The sequence below is a fragment of the Pagrus pagrus genome (genome assembly GCF_965226575.1).
Source record: "Pagrus pagrus genome assembly, chromosome: 13".
In the NCBI taxonomy this organism is placed as follows: Eukaryota; Metazoa; Chordata; class Actinopteri; order Spariformes; family Sparidae; genus Pagrus; species Pagrus pagrus.
In genome coordinates this window covers 27,387,244-27,409,473 of record NC_140197.1, presented here as the reverse complement: position 1 = coordinate 27,409,473, position 22,230 = coordinate 27,387,244, and the positions used below count along the sequence as shown (strand labels likewise).

The 22,230-nt window shown below is 43.2% G+C and overlaps 3 protein-coding genes across 4 annotated transcripts in view; 1 reads left to right on the top strand and 2 right to left on the bottom strand.

The window, feature by feature from the left end:
* Positions 1-501: 501 nt before the first annotated feature.
* On the top strand, positions 502-4,107 carry LOC311267533 (E3 ubiquitin-protein ligase TRIM35-like). Its single transcript, XM_084370640.1, has 6 exons — positions 502-1,958; positions 2,118-2,213; positions 2,817-3,047; positions 3,129-3,151; positions 3,250-3,368; positions 3,545-4,107. The coding sequence occupies exons 1-6, from the start codon at positions 1,422-1,424 to the stop codon at positions 4,102-4,104; spliced, it is 1,566 nt and encodes a 521-aa protein (XP_084226766.1). The 5' UTR covers positions 502-1,421; the 3' UTR covers positions 4,105-4,107.
* A 96-nt stretch (positions 4,108-4,203) lies between these two features.
* LOC311267547 (C-signal-like) lies at positions 4,204-7,005 on the bottom strand. The gene is made up of 6 exons (XM_084370658.1): positions 6,249-7,005; positions 6,051-6,102; positions 5,720-5,907; positions 5,456-5,617; positions 5,210-5,320; positions 4,204-4,376 (listed from the first exon to the last, which is right to left on the bottom strand). Exons 1-6 carry the CDS (start codon positions 6,390-6,392, stop codon positions 4,263-4,265), a joined length of 771 nt encoding a protein of 256 aa, XP_084226784.1. The 5' UTR covers positions 6,393-7,005; the 3' UTR covers positions 4,204-4,262.
* Positions 7,006-7,069: 64 nt separating this feature from the next.
* kcnt2b (potassium sodium-activated channel subfamily T member 2b) overlaps positions 7,070-22,230 on the bottom strand; it is a 40,987-nt gene continuing 25,826 nt past the window's right edge. The window contains exons 15-30 of one of the 2 annotated variants that reach the window (XM_084370629.1): positions 19,062-19,170; positions 18,850-18,906; positions 17,030-17,182; positions 16,689-16,942; positions 15,924-16,248; positions 15,737-15,842; positions 15,195-15,367; positions 14,608-14,679; positions 14,315-14,449; positions 13,600-13,711; positions 12,669-12,770; positions 12,468-12,551; positions 12,258-12,386; positions 10,572-10,917; positions 8,773-8,857; positions 7,070-8,676 (exon numbers count right to left, since the gene is read on the bottom strand). In XM_084370629.1, coding sequence (XP_084226755.1) covers positions 8,559-8,676; positions 8,773-8,857; positions 10,572-10,917; positions 12,258-12,386; positions 12,468-12,551; positions 12,669-12,770; positions 13,600-13,711; positions 14,315-14,449; positions 14,608-14,679; positions 15,195-15,367; positions 15,737-15,842; positions 15,924-16,248; positions 16,689-16,942; positions 17,030-17,182; positions 18,850-18,906; positions 19,062-19,170 — 2,360 coding nt within the window. In that variant the 3' untranslated portion in view covers positions 7,070-8,558. The remainder of the gene's footprint in view (positions 8,677-8,772; positions 8,858-10,571; positions 10,918-12,257; positions 12,387-12,467; positions 12,552-12,668; positions 12,771-13,599; positions 13,712-14,314; positions 14,450-14,607; positions 14,680-15,194; positions 15,368-15,736; positions 15,843-15,923; positions 16,249-16,688; positions 16,943-17,029; positions 17,183-18,849; positions 18,907-19,061; positions 19,171-22,230) is intronic. The other variant, XM_084370630.1, reaches the window with a different exon arrangement.

Below are 22,230 nucleotides of genomic sequence, written 5' to 3'. Positions count from 1 at the left end.
TAAACACCGAAGCTGCAACAATTAGCAACAACTATTCTGGTGATCACTTAAGGGTGGTTATAATCTCGTTATAACATCGGATTAATATCTGGATATGATGAAAGTGTCGTCTCCAGGTTTTAAAGGCGTTACAGTAAAATGATGTCATTTTCTTAACTTGCCAGACTGTTCAACTTGTTTTAACACTTGTCTTGTGTTATTTCCACATGACTGGTGATTATTTATGAAGTATTTCATTGTGTTTCTATTTTGTCTAAATACCAATAGTCAAAAATATTCTGATATTTGATTATTATTATATTGTTTATCGCGATACAGCCCCAAAATATTGCCCTTCGATTTAACAGTCCTGATCAAATAATCGTTTCAGTCCTTTTTCAATCTAAAATCTCAAACATTTACTGACTCTAGCTTCTTAAATGTAAAGATGTCGCTGCTTTCCTTTGTCATTTATGATAGTGAATGAAGAGACTTCATTATTGGACAAAAGAAGCAAATTGAAGACGTTACTTTGGGCTCTGGGAATGTGTGAGGAGCATTTTTCCATTTTTGCTAATCGATAATGAAAATAATCGTTAGTTGCAGCTCCACTAAACAAACACAGTTCCTGACAGCTGTTAGCTGGGAACACGTTCAGACGTCACCGGTTTGTTTTGTGTTTATTTGGATCAGATGATCCGACACTACAGAGACGATGCTGTGATGTGTTCAAGTGTTTTCCAACATTCACAGACACCATCCCTGAGTGTGTGTGTGTGAGTGTGTGTGTGTGTGTGTGTGTGTGTGTGTGTGTGTGTGTGTGTGTGTTTCTTCTCACTCCCGCGTCCTCCTGAAATATGCATGACATTTAACCAGACAGTGAAATCACTTTGAGTGTCAGCAGGTCGTTACAGGTGATGTAATAAGAGACACGTTGGTTAACCTGATCGTGCTCGTGAAGCTCAGCGGGGTCACCTACAGGCCTCGTGTTAAATCCAGGAATGATTTGTCCTCGGCACCTTCTGCAGCATGTTTAGATAATTAAATGCGACTCAGCTGTTCTGACCCGTTGCCCTCTAACGTCACCGGTGTCCTTCTACAATACCTCCTCCGTCTGCTGTGCCTTTCACTCAAAAATAGACCAAAAGCTGCACTTTGAGCTCCGTCCGGGCTCTTTTCTCTGAAGAATGAAAACCTGGCTTTTGAGTCTGCCCTTGTTTCACAAACCCTGTTGTGGCGGGCAGATGAGGGGTGGCGGCGGGTCCTTTATTTACTAGAAGCGAAGGAAACCTGTCTTTCAAGTCCCTGTTGATCTATAACCCTGGCTGCTCACAAACTGTGTCCAGATTACTCAGGACTCGCGCAGCGTTCAGAGAGGAGCTCCTCTTCCTAACAGAGCACTTTCCACAGCGATAGAAGAAGCCCCCCTGCCAACAGGAACCATGGCGCTGCGCCCACGTGCTTCCTCCCAGCCCGGAAAAATTTCTTTCCTCCAGAGTCCCAAGGTCGCGTCAGCCCTTCGACCTCGGGCTGTTTCCTCGCGCTCGGGCTCCATGCTGGAAGAGGAGCTGTCTTGTCCCGTCTGCTGCGAGATCTTCAGGGACCCCGTGGTGCTCAAGTGCAGCCACAGCTTCTGCCGGGCCTGTCTGCAGCAGTTCTGGAACAAGCAGAAGGCGAGACGCGAGTGTCCCATCTGCAGGAGGAAGTGCTCCCTGACGGAGCCCACGGTCAGCCTGGCGCTGAAGAACGTGGCCGACACCTTCCTGAGGGAGCAGGAGCGCACAGCAGGAACAGGAGCAGGAGCCGGGGGGACCGGGGAGCAAGCGGTGATCCTGGAGGAGAAGTGCATCACGCACGGGGAAGTGCTCAAACTCTTCTGTCTGGATGACTCTGAAGTCCTTTGTTGTGTGTGTCACACATCCAAGAAGCACCAGGGACACCGAGTGTGCCCCCTGGAAGAGGGAGCTCAGGACCTGAAGGTGATGTGTTCTCGTTGAGCTGCAGTTTATTATTGTTTTAAATCGATAAGCTTTGTAAAGTGGAGTCAGGAACATCAGAAGTATTTAACATTTCAGGCTCATTATCAGAATAATCATTTGAACTAACACATGTTGTCTGACGCTTCCTCCACCCTTCAGGCGGAGATGAAGAAAGAGCTCATCCCTCTGAAGAAAAACCTGCGCTGCCTCTATGAAGCCAAGCAGGAGTGTGATGACACAACGGTGCACATGAAGGTATCAACAAACACACACAGATCCACGAAACACTAGAGGACCGGCGTGACTGACTGAAACTGAGCCGGGCACTGTTGGTGTGTAAACATGTCGGCCGAGGTGTAAGAAAAGCCACCGCGTTCATTTTCAGGGTGGAAGATCTTAGGTTGTCTTCTTGTTTGGGTGTACGATAGTGGATTTGTGGTGATATTTGAGGAGCCAATATTTTCTTAAGTAATTTTGGCCAATGTGCACAAATTTTTTCAGGAAACTGCAAAGTCAAAGGGTATTACTGCAGTTTTATTTTTTAGTAAATGGACAGGAAATACATTCAACATTTTTCTGCATTTATTACTTTGACTTTTAATACTTTAAGCACATTTTCTTGATTTTTCTTACTTTTACTTAAGTTACATTTTCAAAAAACTTTTAAATTTTTTATTGTTGTGGCTTTAATTTAGCTAAAAGTAGTTAACCTTTGATTTACTTCTCCCAAAGGAGGAGATGTCGATAAGCAGAGGCAGACATAGTTAAGATAAATAAGACAACAACAGACTGAAGTTCAGTATCGGTCACATTATTGTACATTCAGTGTTTGTCCATCCCGACCCGTATGTGTGCTAGAACCAGACTCAGGCCACAGAGAAGCAGATCAGAGAGGAGTTCGAGCAGCTGCGGGAGTTTCTGCAAAAGGAGGAGACGGCTCGACTGGCCGCCCTGCAGCAGGAGGACGAGGAGAAGAAGGAGCTGGTGAAGAGGAAGTCGGACAGCATCACCAGCGCCATCCTCACCTTCTCTCACGCCGTCATTGCCATCGAGAATGAGATTGCTTCCGGTGACGCTCTCTTCCTCAAGGTACGAGAATCTTTCATGCATTTTTCTCTCTGGATTCACTCGACCACGCACAGTTTCTAACACTCTCTCTTTTGATTTCAGAATTATGCCAACATAAAGAAAAGGTAACAGTTTTCTTATCTTCTGTATCTGTTTAAACCAGACTCGGCTCGGCAGTCGTTCAGTATCGGTAGATTCTCGTGTTTGATTTTTCTCCTCACAGAGCTCAGATCCCACCGAAGGATCCAGGAAAAGTGTCGGGTGCTCTCATAGATGTGGCCAAACATGTCAGCTCCCTCAAGTACCACGTGTGGGAGAAGATGGTGGAGCTGGTTCAGTACAGTAAGCACTCACTTGAATCGTTTTTTATTTAATCTTTTAATTCAGAAATACATTGAGGTAACAGCAGACAAAAGATCCTAGACAACAAGAAATACAAAGACAGATCACGTCTGGCAGATTTTCGGGGGCACCCTGGAGCCCTGCACTACTGAATCACTGTGTTGTCTCTCCTTCAGCTCCCATCACCCTGGACCCCAACACTGCCTACTCCTGGTTGTCCCTCTCCGCAGACCTGACCAGCGTCACCAACACCGGGTCCCTCAAGCAGCCCCCGGCCAATCCTGAACGTTTCGGCCACTTCGTGTTCGTGCTGGGCTCGGAGGGCTTCACTTCGGGTCGCCATGCCTGGGAGGTGGAGGTGGGCGACAAGACGGACTGGATGCTCGGGGTGGTCAAGCAGTCCATCGACAGGAAAGGGCGCATCTCGGGCTGCCCCGAGGGTGGCTTCTGGATGATCTCGCACTACGAGGGCGAGTACTCGGCCATGACGAGGCCCAGCACCCCGCTGCATCTGGTGGGAGAGCTCACCCGAGTCAGGGTGCAGTTGGACTTCGACTCCGGAGAGGTGGTCTTCTCCAACCCTATCAGCATGACGCCCATCTACACCTTCACCGACTTCTTCACTGAGAAGATGTTCCCCTTCTTCTGCCCCGGAGCCAACATTAATGGCAATAACCCCAAACCACTTAAGATCTGCCCGGCCAAGGTGGCTGTGTGGAACAGTGCCACATGGTGACTTTAAAAACTCCTTGCACATTAATTAATATGATTTAATAATCTCAGCAGATGATGTCGGTGCATGTTTGTGTGTAAAAAGAGCACGACAGAAGCAAAGTAGTCAGAACAGTATTGGTTTATTTCACTCGGGTTCATTTAGTGATCGACAGCAGTTTGTTACCAGAGGACGGTTTTGCCGTTGTAATCCAGGAAAGCTGCGTTATGCTTCTCGGTCAGGGACCCTAACACGCAGAGCATCCCCTTCACGCTCTCCGGGGCGTCGATCTCCCCCTGGTGGTCGGAAAAACACACAGTTGACAAGATGGCTCACACAGGAAGTCGATTCTCCTCACTCCTCACACAGAAACCAGTCAGACTCTGCAGCAACATCCACGACTTCACCAATATAACTGGTTTAAATCTGCTTTTGTCTCCCGTCATATGTGACACAGAGCTGTGTCTAAAGGGAGAAAACACTATTTTTCATGGTCAACTGGTCCATTTTTTGACTTTAGGATATTTTGCTTCCATGTCTTCTTCCAAGAAAATGTCTAAAATATACAACTAGGTGTTTATTTTAGTTCATATCTTTGTTCTGGAGATTTATTCAAATCTGCCCATATTTAACTAGATTTAACTCATTTTCATGTTTTAACATAAAATATGAGAACATTTGATTAAAAAAACAATTATTGTCTTATGTTAGTTATTGTTAAGAAGCTTAGCTGTGATATATGAGTTAACATTTTTACCCTATTTACATTTTTTCCCCTAAAAATGTCCCCAAATCGTTGCAGAGAATTATAAGAGAGGTTAGTTTTGTTGGGTGTGACTCGGACACATGAGAGCAAACTTAAATTATTAAGTTTTATGAATGTGATTCTGATGTGTAATGATGACTTGCAAAACATGAAGTCCTGCAATGTGAATGAAGGCTTCTTTGTAAAAAGATCTGTAGAAACCACTCGTGTGTGAAATGTGAAATCAAACAACATGAGGGAATTATCGTGCCTCTCAATTAATAAAGCAATCTTATCATGCAGAGCTGAATGGCTCCTCTACAGTAGTTTTATCGTAGCCTTTTATGACCGGACCGGTGAGGTCGGTGACAGCTGCTGACTCACCTCCTCTCCACCCATGTCAGTGCGCACCCAGCCAGGGTGCAGCAGAGAAAACAGGATCTCATCCTTCTTCAGCTCCTCTGCGGCACACGCTGTCAGCATGTTCAGTCCTGCCTGAGAAGGAGGTAAAGAAGGTGAAATATAGAACGGCGACAGGGCAATTGAGGTGATGGATGAATAGTTTCACTCGATTAATGTGAGGTCAAGCCTCTGAGTAGCAGGTTACAGTGTTGGCAGGCTGTTTCTCACCTTGCTGATGCGGTAGGACATGGCAGGGAAGAAGGAATAGGTGTCTTTGACAGCTTGCATTGAACCCAGAAGTGAGGTGATGCCGACGACAGCTGCTTTCCTGCTCGACATCCCGGGTATTTTACTGGCCTTCGCTGCTGCACGAAGCTGAGGCAGGAACTCCTGATGATGACCAGAAGCAAGAGAGTCAACATGAGTCAACGTGCAGACGGCACCTCCCAAAAATGCAGTATTTGAGTGTTGCACACTTTTCCTCTTACTTACTTGAATCATGAACATAGGGCCCATGACATTGATGTTAAAAGTCGTCTGCATGTCCTCTTTAGTGGTCTCCTGCAGGGTGCTTCTGGACATGAACCCTGCATTGTTAATCAGCAGGTTGAGACCAGCTGTCCCCACCTGAGAGCCCACCTGCTGGGAGCACTTTTTAATGCTATCAAGGTCAGCGGCATCTGACGGAGAAAGACAGTGAGAGAGTCAGTCAGCAGCAGACATCCAGAGAAATATCACAACTCAGCGCTGTTCATAGAGTCAAAGCCAGAGCGTGTTTGAACACGGAGCAGGACAGAGTTTAACAGAAAGAAGGAGTGTATACCTAGACGTAAGATGTGGAGGTTAGGATGCTTCTTTGCCAGTGCTTTCAAGGCCTGTAAATACACAGAGAAGACATGTCTTTAATTCAGAGGGAGCTCACCTCTCAATCACTGCAACTCTGTGGTTTGCAAGATCATTTTCCAGGCAGCAGAATTTGTTGAAGAGCTCGACGAAGGAATAAAAGGACGTAAAGACTCACCTCAGCCCTGGGTCCATCTGGGTCTCTGCAACAGGCAAACAGCGCTTTCACTGGACATTTGCCCGCCAGAATTTGCTTAACCATCTCCAGGCCCAAGCCTCTGTTGGCTCCTGTGATAAGCACGGTGACTGGTTGCGCTGCCATTTCCTCTGCCTCTGTGTGCACGGCTCTCTGTCTGAGCCCTTATATAAAGCCCCTGTTGAATGTTTGGTCTTCAGCCTCACCACACCCACGTTCTCACCCATGTCCCAGTTTGTGTACAGAGCTGCTTCCTCTTTACCTCAACATTTTCAGCCAGTCACTGTGACAAGTCAGGCTTGTGCAGCCTATTGATAAGGTGATAATGTTCAAACATGCCAGATTAAAAGGAGTGTTAGTCAGGCAACTGTGTCCTAGTAACGAATAAAAGAAAAGTGACCTGACCTGATTGTAAAATACACTCTCCACTGCGTCCACACAAACTCACACAACAGCGTACACATTACAGATGTTGATAATTCAAGTCATATGGATGCACGAGCTAACTGATGTAGCACACACGTCAACACTGCGTGGTCTCCGGTGAGCTCGGAAACATTGCAGTTGATGAATTAGAGCCATTAGTGACTCATACACTGTGTTGATGTTTCGAAGCATAAATAGCTCAGGAATGCGAGCTCGGAAAACAACACAAAGACGAACTGCGTCCGACAATTGAGTGATTTGTTTAGGAATAAAAATAATGTGACGACATTGGCTAAAATTCTGAACCTATTGAGTGAAATCATCTGAAGAGATTCTGCAGAAAGTGACACCGAACCAGCAATAAAGCAATGACAAGCTATAATGACTGACTTTAATATGTACATATTTTCATCTGTTCTACCGGCACTAAAGCTACAGGAGTGGTGTTGCTGGCTGGGATGCCGGAGAGCGTTCCCACCACACGGCTGCACCATTTCTGTGTGAAACGGCACATTCTGAATTTCTGACAAAAGATTTTACAGAGGCTTGCAAATCCTTGGTAAACAAACTGCATACATGTCCATCCTAACAAGTAATTTACATCAATAGAACAGATTAAAATCTCATGTTTCTTTAAACAACTGAAAATCTTGAATGAAATACGGTCGACTTGCCTGGAAAAAAAAAAACAAGAACAATCTCACTCTACTGGCACACTTTTCACTTGTTTTCAGAGAAATGAGATTTCTTCTGTCTGAAAACCAATTTGTATTATAGATTTAAATTCTTAACTGGCAAACTAATGACTTGAAAAGGTGGATATTCATTGCAGTGAGCAATAAATACAGCAAATATCTACTTGTAAAGCTTATAAATCAGCTTTTGATGTTACATTATAAGCTCAACAAAGGGCGTGTTTATTGCAGGGCTGTTGTACTGGATGGTTTTATATCATGACATATGTTCCTGTTATTTTGTCCATGCCTCTGCATCTCTAACATGCACGTCAGCAAAAGCAAGCTGGTGGCAGGACGACTCACACCGACTGATAGCAGCAGAGAGCGGGACTTTAAGAAAAAAAACAGGCAAACAAAGTCAAGAACAGTTTGTTCAAAGAGAAATTAAAACACTTCAGACAGCAGCGTGGCTGAAGGCCCTGCACTGACGAGGCCGGCTGTTTACTGATTATTGAGACTGGTGCTCTTTGGATTGCTCCGCTGCTGGTGAGCGTAAAATGAATGTGTGCGTTGGACTGTTTAAGCAACAGGTAAAAAGTGTCCGAATGGCTTTATGAGAACAAAAATAAAATAAAAAGGAAACCTCACATGTGTGTGTGCACTGCTGTGTCACTTTCAAATACATCGAACGACATTAAGTGTGACAAAAAAACTCACCAACGACACAAAGAAGGAGACAAAAAACATCCCTCGACTTTCATTTGGCAGCAGGTTTCCTTTGGCTGTCCAGATAAAATTGGCAGTGTCTTGCTCTTGATCCATAAGCACACACACACACACACACACACACATACACATTCATCCACATACACACAACCACACACACTGCACATACACGATGCAGCACATAACATGCACATACACAGATATAAATACATACAGTTTTTCATTAAATGCACTTCTGTGTCCACAGCTCTCCACTTTGAAAATAGGAAGGTGCATAAATAAAACTTTCCCGTAGTTATAGAAAAGGTCCATGCATGTCCGGCACCTCTGAGTTCACAGATACTGAATGTGGAGGAAACACGAGGGCCACCTGCCGTCCATTTCTGTCTCTCTCATACGACTGTGTTGTTGTTTCTTCTCTCTCTGGCAGTGTTTTAACAGTTTATTTATCTTTTTCTTACTCTCACAGATGGGTGCTGTCCTGCATATCGAACCTGTGACTCTCTGACAGCCCAGCGCCGCACTTCCTGTTGCTGCCCTGATTGGGTACCAGCGAGAGGGGGTCTGGTCTGATCAGGTATCTGCAGGTGGAGCATAGACAAACGGGATTCTGTAATACTTGTAGTTTTCATGCTGTGTTGATTTTAACGTGCTATCAATTATATTTGTGCACTCACACAACGTCGTGCAGCTCCAGTCTGGTGTCTGGAGAAGGGTTGATGAGGATATAGGACAGTCTGTTCCCTTGGTCTGTCATCCCATCTGACACAGGAAGAAAAGAGGTAAGCGAGGCAGGAAATAAAACAGGCAGAGGATATACAGCAGGCTGTGCAACATCCGGGCTCGCAGAATAGAGGCTACGCTACTCTGAGTCATGAGAGATAAAAACAGACAGAGCAGTGGACATAGACAGTTACAGACTGCAAACAACGTGGGTGGAAGATGTCAGACCCTTGACTTTATGCAAAACACTACAGGTGAAAGGGTTGTTTCAATATGCATTTGAGGCATTTTATATATACAATATATTGTATATAAGTCGAGACCAATTAAAGGACTGCTGAGGACTGTGGGTCTTCTCTCTGTGCTGCATGTATGAAAGAGATTGGATTCATCACAGAGTCTGAAACTCTTCTCAGAATTAACAACTCTCAAACTTCAACAAGGAGAATTTCCCTTACATTTTTACAAAGGGGTTTATGGATATATCTATTTTTATGACTCCGTTGATCAGAAAATACAGCCAACAGCCTTAAAAAATTAAAAAAATCTATTTCTGGTGTTTTTTCTTGGAATAAAATGTTTTATGCATCAGGCTATGAATGATGTATGAACAAACCCCTTTGTAAAAAACATCAGCATATAGATAGAAATAAAATTGGACAGTGATAAAACCATGAAACTTCCCCAGCTGATTGCTTTCATTACTAAACTCATTTTGTGTTACAAGGTTTCTGATATTTACAGAAGCCCTGAGGGGCAAGGGGCACTTTTCTGCTGCTCCTTTATTTTTGTGTGATGGTGATTTTTTTTTTTTGTCATGTGTCGAGCTGAGTGAAAGATTTTTTTCACCCATGAAAAAAAAAATATTTATTCGGCTCGACACATAAAAAAACTTTTTTCATCAGTGAAATTTTTTTTTTTCACCAGAAAAAAAAAAAAAATCTCCCTTGCCCCAGAAACATTTTTTTAACACACAGAAAAAAAATTCTTTTGAAATTTTTTTTTTTACTCGGCTCGACACATGAAAGAAAAAAATTCACTGTCACACACACATAAAAAAAAAAATGGATGTAAGAAAATGGAGCACCAGAAAAATATTCTCACTTGCTCCTCAGAGCTTCCGTATATTTCAGACTAGTGGAAAGAAAAAGTCAAAATACAGATTTAATTTTTTTTTTTTTTTCATATTTGCAAATGAAAAAACTTTTTTTTCACTTGTTATTTTTTTTTTATATATATGTTAAGCTGAGTGTAAAAAAATGTTTTCACCCATGAAAAGAAAAAAATTCACTCGGCTTGACACATGAAAAAAATCTTTTTTTCATCAGTGGAGACATTTTCACCAGAAAAAAAAAATTCTCCCTTGCCCCTCAGGGCTTCTGTAGATATTCTGTTATAAAACACTTTATTAACATACACAGAAAAACAAATTCTCGGGAAAAACATTTTTTTTCACTCGGCTTGACACACCGTTACACACATAATAAAAAAAAAAAATCTAGATATTAGAAAATGGAGCACCAGAAAAAAAAACATTCTCACTTGCTCCTCAGAGCTTCCGTATCTTTCAGAGTAGTGGAAGAAAATGTCAAAATACATCCCTACATATTTGTACCCATATATGTGACTTTATTAGATTTTCAGTACTGATGTATTAAAGCACAAGTAGCATTTAATCGCTGTAGAGACACTAAAGTTAAAACATTGACCCAAATTAAGGAAACCTATGAGCAGAAAACTTTTACAGACTTACTGAATCCAGTTGGAGAAAGGCCCAAGTGTTTCATCCTCGTTCGCACCAGAGCGTTGAGTTCTTGCCTCTCGGAGCGCCTGAACAGGGTCAGTCTCTGCTGGCTGATCCTCTCCGCGGCGCTGCCCGGACCCCCCTTGGCCGCACTGGAGCCCCGGCCCCCCTTCCTGCTGAGTCGCCGTGCCCACTGCATGCTCTTCCTCCTGAGCAGCGGGTGGTCTGAGGAGTGGGAAGATGTAGAGACGGGCTCGGAGGAGGTGGAGTTACGATGAGCGCTGGTCCGGGACAGCAGTGGCTCTCTGGGCTCTCTGGTGTCCTCGTAGTCTTCCACCGTGATGGATACCTGGGACTGTGACACAAAACCACGTCATGAGGTGAATAAATGACATTTGACCAACTTTACTGGAGAGCCAAAACAAAAAAAAACAAAAAAAGAGTATTCATTGTTGCAACTTTCTTTATCAAATTCAATCTTGAATATTACATCTTCATAAATCTGTTGATGACAATATAACAATATGTTCTTGAATTGGTTACGTGCCCTTTTGGAAGAAGCTCGTCAAGATTTAACTCATTTTAGCCCAAAATGTCACATACGCTTTCTGGTTCATCCATATAAAAACTTTTAATTTCCTCCTGCAGAGAATCATCCCGCTATCATACTGATTTTTTATTAAATCAGCTTTTTATCAGTCTCTGATTTCTCAAAATGAAACTGAATTAATACATTCTTATCACATTATAAATGAATAATGTACAAGACACAGTCTGTTGCATATAATGAATAATCCAACCTATGAAATATCTTTTGTAGCCAACACAACCGACACGGCCGTCGTTTTTCTTTAGAAATTGATGTGATTCGGTGCCAAATTGGAAGAATCATCAATTATCACTGCATCATGTGTAATATGAAATATTTCAGGCGATGAATACACAGATAAAAACTAATATGTGACTGTTTTCATATCTGACTGCAGCTTCGTAACTCTGCATACACTTGTTGGTAAAACATGGACTGATTGAATTATCTGGGGAGATGCCTTTGTTTCAATGAACAAAGGAAATGCTTCACTTTTTCGTATTTTATTGTTTTGTTTATTTTATTAATGACAGAAATATTGACATTGTAGTGAAAACAAGAGAGTAAAAGCTGCTACAGTCCACATTTTATAAAGTGTCTGGAGTTTAAAAAAAGCCTCGTCTATTTCATCATTTTGCCTGTTTTAAAGTGTTACATTTAAAGTCATATTGTTGTATTTTACAACGAGTGTTGCCGTCATGCAGTTTTTAATGAGTATGCTCAGAGTATTTTGACAACATGCTGCTGATGAGATGCTGAGAAATGGGAGGTTTGGTTCACTACAAGTTTTTGAACATGAAATATAATTGATGTAACATTATGAGCACAAATAGCATCAAGTCGTTAACGGACCGGGCTTGGATGCAAATTTGGACCACGTGCTGCGACGTTGGAATTAAATAAATGCTTGTTCATGTTTTGCTGCCTGATGTGTGGGTACACTGGTTTCTGCACAATAAAGTTGAATTCGATCATCACGTCATAACAAAGTATTGTACCATGAAGTAAACATGTATGTATCGCAGTGACATACATTACATACTGTGACAAAAAGTGAGTTAAGTTTGCTTTAAGTGTCTTGCAGTCCAGTGACAGTAGCAGCTGACCTCAGAGACCGGCAGCTTGTGTGCCTCCGTCCGGTAGATGCCGATGGGAATGTCTCCATTGGAGGAGCAGAGTTTCTGGTAGAGTCTACCGTAGGTGCGGATCCACAGGTCATCCTCTGTGATTTTCATCTGGGGAAAACCAACAACACAATAATCGGCCTCAGAGCCACGCCGCGGTCCAAACAAACCGAATTATGTTCAGCTACTTACGGCGCAGAGGAAACCTGAGCCAGGCATGGAGTCTAAACCCAGCAGCAGCCTGGTGATGGAGATCATGTAGTCCTTCACAAATGACTGGCGGGAGAACACAGCAAACAGGTCGATAGAAATAGATCAGATTTGGCATTTTTCCACACTGAAAAATGATACTTTTTTTGTTGTGTTCAAGTCTGAGAGGAAAGTTTGAGATACCTGGTAGAGGAGCGTATCCAGCATGCTAACACTGAACACCTTCCCTGCAGCGAAGGGCAGGCGAAACATAAAAACCAAGTTGGACCCCTTCTCCCTTTCCTTCTGCAGATCAAACACACACACAGACACACACACACACACACGCACACACACCTGATTACACAGGTCTTTGTAGAGATGAGATGGCGTGATGTGTTTTTTTTTCTTTTTTAAAATCGTATTTATTAACACAGCCAAGCACTCAGTCAAGTATACACTGGGCTTAAGACAGTGTAGCATCCAGGGCTGCAGAAGATAACGCACAAACTGACATTCATGCTCACGGCCAAATTCACAATTCCCTTTGCATCCGACTTGCCAGTTTCTGTGACATGGGATTAAACCAGATAATCTCAAGGAAACACACACACACAAACATGCAATGCCCAAACAGAGACAAGGCTGGAAACCCACCAAAGGGTCTTCCTGCTGTGAAGCAACACAGCCTGACATTTAAAAAAAAAGACTGTTGTTTCATAATAATGTTAATCCCTTTACTGATTTGTTGATAAATGTTATTGATGCCTGGAGGGGAAAATTCATTAGCTGCCGCACAGAGGGGAAACATTAACAACAACAGCAGCGATTAAAAAAAGAAAGCAGTGGGATGAAAAGAAGAAAAACCACACGCCTATAATCAGTTAGAAATGTTCAAAACTTTGCAGTCTTAGTGAGAAAAAAACTATTTTCAGCCTGAAGCTTTTTATCAAAACAAAGCAACATTAGCAGTGATTGGGGGAGCGTATTCCCAAAACCAGTGAGAATACAGTACTAAATAAAGGATGCCAAACAGTCTGCTGTGTTTGTTCTCATTGTTTTTTCATTATGACCTCTGAAGTCTGAGTTAAGAGAGAAAGAAGAAGAGTGGGATGTGAAGGTATGAAGCTTTTACCTTTTCCAGTTTGGACAGGGCCAGAGAGTAATGGTCTTTGACTTTGAACTGCATAAAGCGCATGTTGGCTGGGTGGGTGAGCTCTGTGATGATGCTAAGAGCTGGGAACAGTCTGAGGGGATGAAGCACACAGTGAAAGAATAATGGGTAAAAATATAAAAAAAACACTCATTTTACAGTTTTAGCATTCGTGAACAAAGCTTTTCACAGCATATGCAGACAATTAACACATTTCTAAAATGCTAACAAACTTACCCGATACCAAAAACTTTCTTGTTTTGCCTTTGCAATGCTTACATACAGCATGCCAGTAATAAAAAACCTATCATTATTATTATGTTTATTACAGTAGAGTAGATTAGAACAGGATTGTTCATTTTTGTGTTTTTTCCCTTGTATGCCTTTTATTACTGGAACTGAGAGTCTTATTGCTGATAAAACTTTTACTGCAGCAGCTCTGTCGCTGTTTTTCATACTGGAAATTACATAAAATACAGATGGCTCATTTCTTTTTTATTATGTTACAAGAAAAAGCACATATTCGACACTCAATCAGGAAAACAGAGTGGGTAAACTCGGCATCTAACAGAACAAAATGTGGTTCTGGGCAGAAAATTAACTGTTTGGCTAATTGTATGATGTTGTGTGTAGCAATGTTGAGTATCTGAAGTACAGGTACATGCTTATTAGCAATTGTAAAAGGAGCAAAGCAGACCTGAAGAGGGTCTGGACGTTGACGATGGTCTTTGCGTCAGCCATGTAGTCTTCCTCTGCGATCATGGAGCTCTCCTTGTCGACCACCACCATGGTGTTTGCGAAAGTCACTCCGCATCGCAGCAAACTGTCCAGACTGTGAGGAAGATTGAGATTGAGCGTGTGTTCGTACCATTTAAGAGGTGCAGAAGCACATAAATGAAAAAAAAAAAAAAGATGAAGGAAAGAGTAAAAGATAATAAAAAATAAGAGAGATAAAGATAAATAATGAAATCAGTCTTTGGGCTGTCTTACTTGTCGATGGAGCCCACTGTGTAGAACACCATGGGGAACCAACAGATTGCCTCCAGGAAGTCTGCTTCAGGTCTGAACCAATCACAACACAAACAGACGTGAGATTCCCAGCAGTGGAGATTTATATGTACCATGATGAAGAGCTAACGTCCCCACAGAGACAGAGCCCCCTCACTCACCCTGAGAAATACAACACAGCCATACACACAGTGTCTTCAGAGAAAGCTGAAAATAACAGCACTACACAGGAGTGACTCAGCATTTTATTGCCTTTTTATTGGATTCCACTCTCATTTGGCTGACTGTGTTTGTGTACCGGCCTCAAAACACGACACAGGATTGTGCAGCGCCTTGTCCTGAAAGCATTCAGCGTTTCACAAATCATCTTTACAGTGACTTTAAATAGCTCGGTTTTTCTCCTCTGTTGGCTATTTAAGGAGAAACCCATTTCAGCCTCCCCTGTAACCTTGATTTGTAGCCTAGCTGCTGTGCTCACAGCAACAATTTTGGGCAACACTAACAGATAACCTATTTCTGTTTGAAGCTGGCACGGGCCTCGCATGGCCTTAGATGCACCGCGTCCTTACATGCTCTCCAGCAGCAGCACGATGGGGTTGAGCTCCTTCCTGGGTCGGTAGTAGGCCCGTAGAGGCACGATGAAGTTGTACAGGCCGTTCCCCGCGCTCTCCGCCGACACGATGATCAGTTTGTTTTTGAAGCCGTAGGATCGGGCATCCTCAAAAAGGGTGTGGTGACAAGCCTAGGAGAGGAGCAGAGTCACTGTGAATATTTTACGCAATATTTTTATCCTGAGCCTGTTCATCATGACTCAACACATCTTATATCCTCCCATCCCTAATTGTAATACACTATATGTCTCAATCTTTTTTAAATCATAAAGCATAAATGCTGGGAATGAGCGACAAAATCAATATCATGTTATTTTATATTTTTTGCACACACAATGAGATTTTTGATTTAAAAATCATCAGTTATGTAGATATAATGACTATGTGGGTAAAAGCAAGTATGAGAACACAGGTACAAAAACCAGGAAAAGACAACAATTATGCAATACAATTATTAATATATTGCCCGGACTGAATAACAATCTATTTAAATCACATACCTTGTCCATGCGCAGGCAGCAGAAAGGCATCTTTTCTTGGAGAAGGTGGCACAGCGTGGGTGAGCTGCCGATGTATGGAGAGTTCAGCGGGTATCCCTTCACCCACCTGTAGCACAAACCAACAGTTACCTCTGAACAACACGTCAACACGCACAACAATAACACCAACAGCATCTTCATTGCTTACTCGCAGTGTCGCCCCCACCAGTGGGCGCTCTCATCTTTGTCACTGTCCTCCTTGCCCTCTTCCCCGACCTCATCCTCCGACTGGTCTCCCAGCAGGTCAAAGGTGGGGTTGTTCACGCCGTCCACCAGCTCCAGGACGGGGGCGATGCTGTGCCGCCGCTCCTCAGCTGAGTCTCCCATGGCAGGCAGAGCCAAAGTGTTGGCACCACCCATCTCCGTCCTAGAGCTGCTCCTGCTTCCCCTTCCACTGCCCAGCCCGGTGCTCCCGGGGTCCTGGCCTTCTGGACTGCTGTCGCTGGAGTCCTGCAGGTCGATGGCTACTGTGCCTGAAACACACACAGACAGCCACAGTGACTATCAAAGCAGAGATGATGCTAAAAGTTCAAACCCTATACGTGATGTGTTTGCACAGATCCCTGATAATATATGCTGTAGTGAGGGCATGAGCTGGACAGTTTCATTGTTGTCCACCAGGTGGTGTGTTTGTAAAACCACAATATCTGACATTTCAGTTCATTTGGCAGTTGCTCTTATCAAGTGTGACTTACAATCAGATACATGGTCATTCACTGGGAAAGCTATGAATATTTTTAATCACCCAGATAGGTTTCAAATGTGAGAACTGAATAATTTTGAAAGCTGTGACTGTGCCGCCGTCTGAGACAGTTTAACGGCAGCTTTGCATGTTTGACCAACATAGAAGCTGCAAACAGAAGGTCAGTGGGTAAATGTTACGCAGTCTTTGTGCCGTTTCCATTTGACCGACCCATGCTGGCGATGATACTGTGGACTGGCAGGCGAGTGAGTCCGTGGTAGATGGTTTGGTGCACTCCCCTGGCATTTCCTCCCGCGCCGCCCCACGATGGCTCCCTCTGACCTCTGACGAACGCTGAGTTCTCCTCTTTGGAGATGTTGATGTAAAAGCACGTGTCAGAGGCCCCCATGATGTGGCAGGGACCAGGGTTCAGCAGGATGTTGGTGGTGTCCAGTCTGCGTACTCCGATCAGACATACTCCATACCTGCAGGCGATGAGACAAGGTCAGCTCTGAAAGCGTGCAGGTTGATGTGTGTTCCCATTTCTTGGCCTTTTTAACATTACGACTTACTTTTTGTGAGCATGAAAGGAGGCAAAGGTGAAACTCTTGCCCTGGTATTCCCCGAAGAATTTACTTTCATCCAGGCGGATGTGATGCACCTCATTGGCAGAGCAGCGGCGGTAGGTTCGGTGCCATTGGTCTGCTGAACATGCGCCGCCCTCCCTGAAACAGAAAAAAAGGATTGATTGGCCACGTGGGGAAAGATTGACCTTTAAAACATGTAACACAAAGCATCAAGCTCAGCACCAGGCCCACAGGAGATCAGGAGATTTTACATTCAAGGTTGCAGATGTAACGTCTTACATCTGCCACAGTAGATGATCAATACTTCAATCAGCACAGGGCGTTTTTGAACAATAGGTACCAGATGTTCGCATTCACAGTAAAGTGGACGACATTCTTCTCAGGGGAATATGGCTTTAGCCGCGAAGGCTAAAGAGGTGATAACAGGAAGCAAGGGTGTGTGGGGGCAGCGTGAATGTGGGTGGCCTGCGACAAAGAAGCCATTATATAAACAAGTGTTATAGCGACTTTGCAGTTTACAAGTGCACGGCAGGGAAGAAGGAGGAGGACAAATTCTAGTCATGTCGCATTGTCGCAGCCAATAAACCAAATGACATCAAGTCCAGATATAGAAGCAAACTTATGAAACACATGAATGTTGAACTCAGACACAAGTTATGGTGTTATATTCCTCTAACACATAATACATGTAGAGCTCGTCATGTCTTCTGTACTCTCTACTTGAAACAATCGTTAGTAACTTGGATTTGGTTCTCGTCTAATTGGATTCGACCTGTTATTTTTAGGATGATGATGGTGATAGCAGGTTTGTCTTTTGTGTGGACACCCTGTTGTTTATCTTAAGGATGAGAGGTTGTTTAAGATGACAGACACATACATGCCAAGGTGTAACCCAAAGAAAGTTGGAAAAAAGTAGTCGACTGTCAAATACAACACATCAACAAAAACAAAAAAATCATATCGAAGTAGCATCATTTTTTATCATGATGATCAAAAGGAGTAACTAAGCAACTGGGATCTTGTACATCAAACAACTGGTGCTGGTCACTCCGGCAGTAAAGCAACAAAATTCAGCTCCTCGGAGAGAAATAGCGGATTGTTGAGTCTCACCCCCGAGTCGTCAAATACTGAAGCTCTGGGCTGGCGTCCGACCCGAGCCGCCATCTCAACGCATCTGTATTTGACGACTTGGGGATGAGACTCAATAATCAACTATCTTTCTCCAGGAAGTGACATTTTGTTGCTTTTGTTTGTTGTTTATGAGAGCAAATGAAGAATCTTTGGGTTTTGGACTGTTGGTTGGACAAAAAAGAAAATGTCTAGATGTCACTTAGGCAAATTAGGCAAAAGTATTTTAACGAATAATCACTTCATTGTGAAAATAATCAGCAGACTGAATGACAATGATCTAAGCTGAGCATATTACCAAAACCTCCCTTCAATCGGCACGTTCAAACTGTGAATGAACCGCCACACAAAAATAGGACTCATTCATATTTAATCTTTTGCCTTCACAGCTTCACAAATTTGACATGCTGTCTGCGGCTCGCTGCTGTCACATCTCCCGATTTCTGGGTATTTGAATTCTGACTCGTCAAGCCCATAAAACAAGCTGCCATTTTTAACATCATCAAGTTAAATTAATCCTCTCAGCACAGCTTCGAAAATAAGCTTTTTGTTAAAAAGCTCTTTCTTCATTTACAAATCTCATGGACTCACACATTATGCAGACGATGGAGGCTGACAGACTATTTGAGTGAACGTTCAACGTTCCTGTGTGTGAATACAGATCGGATGCATCCTACCTGTTAAGGGCTTGAAAGGCTCCGACACGTTGCTTGAAAGGCTCTTGGGGCGCCGTTCTGCAAAAAGAAAAAGGAGTTGAGTGACAGCGAGAAGAAAAGAAGCAGCTCACCTCTATTCACCAAACCACAGTATATTTAACTGTCAAGACCATAAGACCGAACTATGAACAATCAAAAAGGGGGATCGGGAGAAAGAAAGCAAGTGAACTCACTGTCCTCTGGAGGAGTGAATCAATAGAGTGATGAGTGTCGAGGTGCCAGGACACACACAGTTTAGAGCCAGCATGGCGTACTTAAACTCTTCTTCACACACCACATGATCTGCAGACAGAGGAAACAAGAAGGACAGTGACCCAGGCCATACATGCCACGGCAAACAAACACTCACACTGTGCTTCATAAAACATTCAAATCAAATATAAAATGTGCAGTTCAGACTCTCCTGGCCTTGTGCAGAGTGTGGGTGAAAAAGGAAAAAGTTCATGGTTTCGTCTCATTAATCCAGATTCAAGTAAAATAAAAGGGCTTGAAAGGAATTAAATCCTTTTACAGGTCCCATATTATAGACTGTGAGATGTCCATGTCTGTTTTGATTATAAAGCAGTGTTATTTAAACGCTCAGTCCACAGAGAAATAAACACAGCCCACATTCAGATGCTGTGCCTTTAAAGAGCCGTCAGGACTTCCATAAGGTTGTGATGTCACACCTATAAAGTCACCGCCTGCAGTCTGACTGATGCAGAAACACGTCGGCGGTGGCTTCTCAGGCCTGAGAGAGCTGAGCAGTCAGAGCAGACTAGGCTTTTTAGACAACTAAATAAAAGTACAAACCTGAAAATGAGTGTAATATGTGACCTTTAAAGGGCCCGCTCAACTCAAGGACAGAAAAATTACACAAAAGATTTTACTTATTATCTCTGGTAATATGTAGCCAGACAGGTTTGCAGTTGTCTCTGCTGAGATTTAGAGATATACAGTACATTACTGACTGCTGTTAGACACAGGCAGAGCTCAATCTCATTTATGGTGCTAAAAGGACTCATGTAAGAAAAAAAGAAGAAAAAAAATCCCATCAGTTGTTTTCAGATGTTTGCAAATAGCTCGTTGTGTTGAACCTATTTGAACATTTTGAATTAAAACTGATACAAAACAAGAACAAAATCTTTACATTTGAGAAGCCAGAACCAGGGAGCGTTTGGCATTTTTGCTTTGTACTGTGTACAACTTAAACGGTAATTATAAAAACTGTTGTTGGTTAATTTTAACTTAATGACCTTCATTGGCTAAATGTTTCAGCACTAGCTCAGAAAACAGGACAGAAACATTTAAATTTCCTTAATGAAAACCTTCTGCTGAGGAATTATTCTCAATAAACACTGTTGTTGTGTGCTCTGTGGCTCTTTCAAACACACACACTATCACATATTTCACTGTCAATGCACACACACACACTATAAATTGCGTCCGTATTTTATGTTGGAAAATATCTTGTCACTTGATGTTTGTCTAACACAAATGAGTCAAACAGACAGCCGTGTCAGATCCTCCATCATCCTCTTGGCCCTGATTGGACACACGTCCTCCCTTTACTCCCATGGGTTCAATTGTATGTCACCGCTGTGGCCCACCGCTCAGTTTTTGGGAATGATGGGAAGACCTAGCAACGAACCAGCGATTCAGTGACAGCCTTATTAAACCACCTTTCACACACACCATCAAACACTTAACGAAGCCCAGCCTCTGAGCCAGCCAAACCAAACTGAACAAACACAGATGACAGTCCTCTCGTTTACCTGTTGCCTCACAGCCTCCTCTTTGAAAGGAAAAACCAACAGAGCGATTAATGTTTGTAGTAAACCAATCAATGACTCGGGCCCAGGGAGCAACCATTTCCCCTGCTGTGCAGTTGTTGATTGCATTATCTTCAGTGATGAGCGCGCAGGCATATTAGAGCTTTCTTGTTAACCAACAATGTTGAGCCGGGTCCGAAGAACACAACATGTGCTTTGTATGAGAAAATAATTGGTGACAAACGTCAGAGCCTGACATGAGGTATCAGACTCAATCAGCTGCCAGTCGGAGTAACAGGAGGCCAGCTGAGATGTAAATGCAGTTTTTAATAAATTAGTCATGTCTGCGTGTGTCTGAAGCTGCTCAGGTGAGAGACATGAAAATTAAAAATGCTGATTGTGGGTCTCGTTGCGGTACCAATGTTCTTCTGGCTCAGAACAGTACATCATAATGCAGCTCACACAAACACACAGACTAGCCTCTTGCTGTTCAGCCCGAGAAATGTGTTTGAAGCTGAAGCTTTTACTGAGCAATAGGCATCTAAAGCCTGCAGAGGAAAAGGCAAAAAACACTGAGGCTGTATCTGCGGAGCAACATTCATTACTGTTACAGTCACACACACACACATCCACTCTCTCCGTCTGTGTCTCCCAATCCACGGACACTGTAGTCACACACTAAATTGAGTCTTTTTTCCAATATCCAATTTCCAGTGTCCTTCTTAAACCTCTCCTCGCCACTGTGATCCCCTCGATTCACATGTTCTTGTCTGCTTACCATTCATCACAGCTTTCCATCCAGCTCTGTATCCTTTAGGTGCCTGGACCCAGACTAGGAGAGAAACCAATTACCAACCTCGACAAACACACAAGCTCTCTCTTCTCTTCCTGTCGCCCTCACTTCGAAGATCTGCTTTTTTTGTGTATCCATCGCAGATATGTGTGTATGCGTGTGTGCGAGCAGATGTGGTTATTTGCACCCTCTGCAAGATTGCAATTACAACCTGACCACAGGTCCACCGGTTGAGCTAATTAAATCAGTAGGCCATTCTTGTTTGAATGAGTCAGCCGGTATCAACACCGTGCAGCCACAATGAGCCGAGCTCATGGGGGCGACTGGCTATTGTCGTTCAAAACATAAACTAGGGAGAAAATCAATTGACACGCTGTTTCCAAATCATGTTTTGTTACTCAAATGCTTCAGGGTTTCCTGCCCCGCTGCAGCATCGTACCGACAGATCTTTCTTAATGAACTCTGGGCTGTTATTAAGCTATTCCTGCGGATCAAATTAAATCTTGTATCTATGCTCATTAATGCCTCCCACACTAGCACTTAGTGACTATTCTCCAAGTGGTGTCAAAACATGGTGTCTGCACTTTACAGTAATGCCCATGTAACTGCATACTGATTTGCTCTCTGAGTCTACCTATGGTGACTCCAGGATCAGAGGGACGTTACAGTTGGCAGGACTTGTAGTTTTTATGTGTTTAAAGCAACATTATGTGACTGTTTTACTTTAGCATAGCAGCTCTACAGTCATTGTGATGGCAAACCGACATTTAATAGTGAGAATTGTCCCTCTGTCGGCAC